Source organism: Coenobita brevimanus, chromosome 13, assembly GCF_032717465.1.
Source record: "Coenobita brevimanus isolate Jiangsu-jjx chromosome 13, ASM3271746v2, whole genome shotgun sequence".
Lineage (NCBI taxonomy): Eukaryota > Metazoa > Arthropoda > Malacostraca > Decapoda > Coenobitidae > Coenobita > Coenobita brevimanus.
Window position 1 is genome coordinate 23,529,428 of NC_136966.1, and position 3,084 is coordinate 23,532,511.

Genomic DNA, 3,084 nt, shown 5'->3' on the forward strand with positions numbered 1-3,084 from the left:
ATGGACTATCTGGAGTAGAATGAAAGACTGAACTAAAACAAATAGGATTAGATCATTAGAGTGTTCGCCTTTTTGGCCCGGCAACACCGGATATCCCTGCTAGTATATATATATACGAGATGTGTTCAAAAAGTATCCGACCTTAATTTTTCGTGCATAAACAAATGAAGCTAGGGAGGCATGGTTTGGTGCACGTATGTAGGCGATCCTAATGCGCATGCGTGAATTTTTTCCCACCAGCAGAAGCTGTCATTCGACGGCAGACCGCCGATGAGTGAGGAAGTGTAAGTGAGCACCGTCGGATTTTCTTTTTTGACAAAATGTCAGAAAAACTTGAACAACGCTACTGCATCAAATTTTGTGTAAAGCTTGGCGATTCCCAAGTGGAAACGATCCGCAAGATTCAACAGGTCTTCAGGGACGAAGCAATGGGCAACACACAGATAAAGGAGTGGTACAACTGCTTCAAAGATGGCCGCACATCAGTGGAGAGTGAAGCACGTTCTGGTAGGCCCTCAACATCCCGAAATGAGATCGTCATTGACCAATTGAGGACCCTGGTGATGCAGGATCGTCGAATCATGATCAGAGAACTTGCAGACGAGGTGGGTGTCAGCACTGGATCTGTTCATTCCATTATGAAGGAGGATTTGGGCTTCAGGAGAATCTCAGCGAAGTTCGTACCAAAGCTGCTAACGATTGAGCAGAAGCAACTCCGTTTGGAGATCGCACAGGACATGCTGGAGACTGTGAACAGCAATCCTAACTTCCTCAACACAGTGATCACTGGCGATGAGTCCTGGGTTTATGGGTACGACCCAGAAACCAAGTTGCAGTCATCACAATGGAAGCATCCAACATCCCTGAGGCCAAAAAAAAGCAAGGCAGGTCTGCAGCAATGTCAAACTCATCCTGACCGTCTTCGACTCCAGTGGCGTGGTTCATCATGAGTACGCACCACACGGCACAAGCATCACCAAGGCGTATTACCAAGAGGTTCTGCGTCGCCCTCGTGACGCTGTGCGACGCAAACGGCCGGACCTGTGAGCAGCAGGCAATTGGCAGCTCCATCACGATAATGCACCCGCCCATTCTTCACATTTGATACAGAGTTTCCTGGCCAAACACAACACACACGTGCTTCGTCAGGCTCCCTACTCTCCCGACATGGCTCCGTGTGACTTCTGGCTTTTCCCCAAGCTGAAAATGCCCCTCAAAGGGACCAGATTTCAGTCCAGAGAAGACATCATGCGGAATGCGACAGACCAGCTGTGTGCCATCCCAAAAGAGGTGTTCCAGCGCTGCTTCCGACAATGGCAGAACCGTTGGGAGAAGTGTGTGGCAGCCCAAGGGGACTACTTTGAAGGAGATTAGTGTAAGTTTGTTGTGTCTGGATACGAGTATTTTTTAAGAACAAAGGTCGGATACTTTTTGAACACACCTCGTATATATATATATATATATATATATATATATATATATATATATGAGAGAGAGAGAGAGAGACCCCACAAACGCCTGAAAGTTGCCAGTGTTCGCCGGATCACTAAATAGCGCGGAGCCATGACCCACTCAGAGCTGGTATACCTCCCTTTAAAAAAATTCCTGTCGGGATTATTACTCATGGATAAAGCAATATACCAGTATTATATTCATCATAGATATTTAACTGATGCTCTACATGAGATTTACACTGAAAAGCTCTCCATGGAGTTTACTCAAAAGCATGATAACTTGTGTGTGTTTGCATTCAGCACATTTATATCAAGCGTTAAGAATCTCAGTTGTTGGAAAAGTATATAGTTTCCAAAGATCGTAATCTTTCATCTAGCAAATCCTGACATACACTTAAGAATTGTACGGCCGAAATCATACGGGGCCGAGATCAGCAACCCGAATTTTTAAAGGCATGAAATTCCTCTGGCTTTGAGAAAACGTCTCAGTTCTACTACAGTCTATTTTTCCACATTTTTACCTGCGCAGTGGACCATGGCACTACATTTTCCGGAATCATCGGGTAATTTCAGGTTTGGGAGTTAAGTGTGGTGTATACACACCATCAGCGCCGCCCTGGACTCCTGGCGGAGGGCACACAAACTACGCCACGCTGCCCACGAGAAAGTGCCTTCATCTGTGTTCATACGATCTTTGTTTAAGTACCACATTTCCTTCATTTCTTAAGTAAGATTAAATTCCTTTATACTCATTTACAGTTTTTCCTTACAGATGTACACATTCACTTCCTAAAAGATAAATGACTGTGATCAATAATCAGGCAACATGATAATCGCATGTAGACTGTCCCTAAATTGAAATGGACGCAACCTTCCACTTCTATTACATTTTGATAATAAAGCCATTTGTTCTTCAAACAATATATATATATATATATATATATATATATATATATGTTACATAGCCTATGATTTCATCATCCTTTGTGTAATTCTAACGTACAGTATGCTGCATGTTTGATCACGAGCGTGTTCTACCTCACTCCCCCCTTCTACCCTTATAGTAGAGTAAGTCGTTCTTTCTGTTGTTCAGAGCAGGAGTGTCAACTCTTTGTCCCCTATGGCTTCATTTGCGTGTCCTTCTTACAAGTTATATCAAGCTCTGCCGGCCCCTATATAATGAGCTCAGTCTCTACATTAATTGCCACTTAGATCTACTCTTCATTTTGCTCACATCTCTGTCCTCCCCTGTACAGTTGTTATTATTGTGAGTGCTCAGGAAGTCTCCAACCATCTAGCAGCTGTGTAATTTGAGTATAAGTGTTATTACATTTTTCCTTGTACTGTATAGCATAAGGTGTTGATTCGTAGGCCTAGTGAGGTTTTTGTGATTCATGTGTTTTTATGTCAGTCATTTTTTATAATATTTTGTATCTGTAATAATATATCTTGCATTCACTGAGCATTATCCGGTTTTCTCATTTTATCAGGGCTGACTTAGATAAATTTACACTTGCTAATTTCGTGTTAATAGAGGCTATTGCAGTTAACCATATATTTAACCTGTTTTTTGCCATTACATTATCCTTATGAGTCCTGAATGTTTAGTTGTTAGTTTGAGCATTAAACT

At 42.4% G+C, this 3,084-nt stretch overlaps 1 protein-coding gene across 1 annotated transcript; it reads left to right on the plus strand.

The window, feature by feature from the left end:
* The first annotated feature begins 320 nt into the window (after nt 1-320).
* Nucleotides 321-950, plus strand: LOC145415047 (protein GVQW3-like). The gene has a single exon (XM_080284463.1). The coding sequence runs from the start codon at nt 321-323 to the stop codon at nt 948-950; it is 630 nt and encodes a 209-aa protein (XP_080140589.1).
* The last annotated feature ends 2,134 nt before the right edge of the window (nt 951-3,084 follow it).

Bases quoted from the DNA above. Each gene is read 5' to 3' on its own strand.
- LOC145415047 (XM_080284463.1), top strand. From the start codon at position 321: ATGTCAGAAAAACTTGAACAACGCTACTGCATCAAATTTTGTGTAAAG.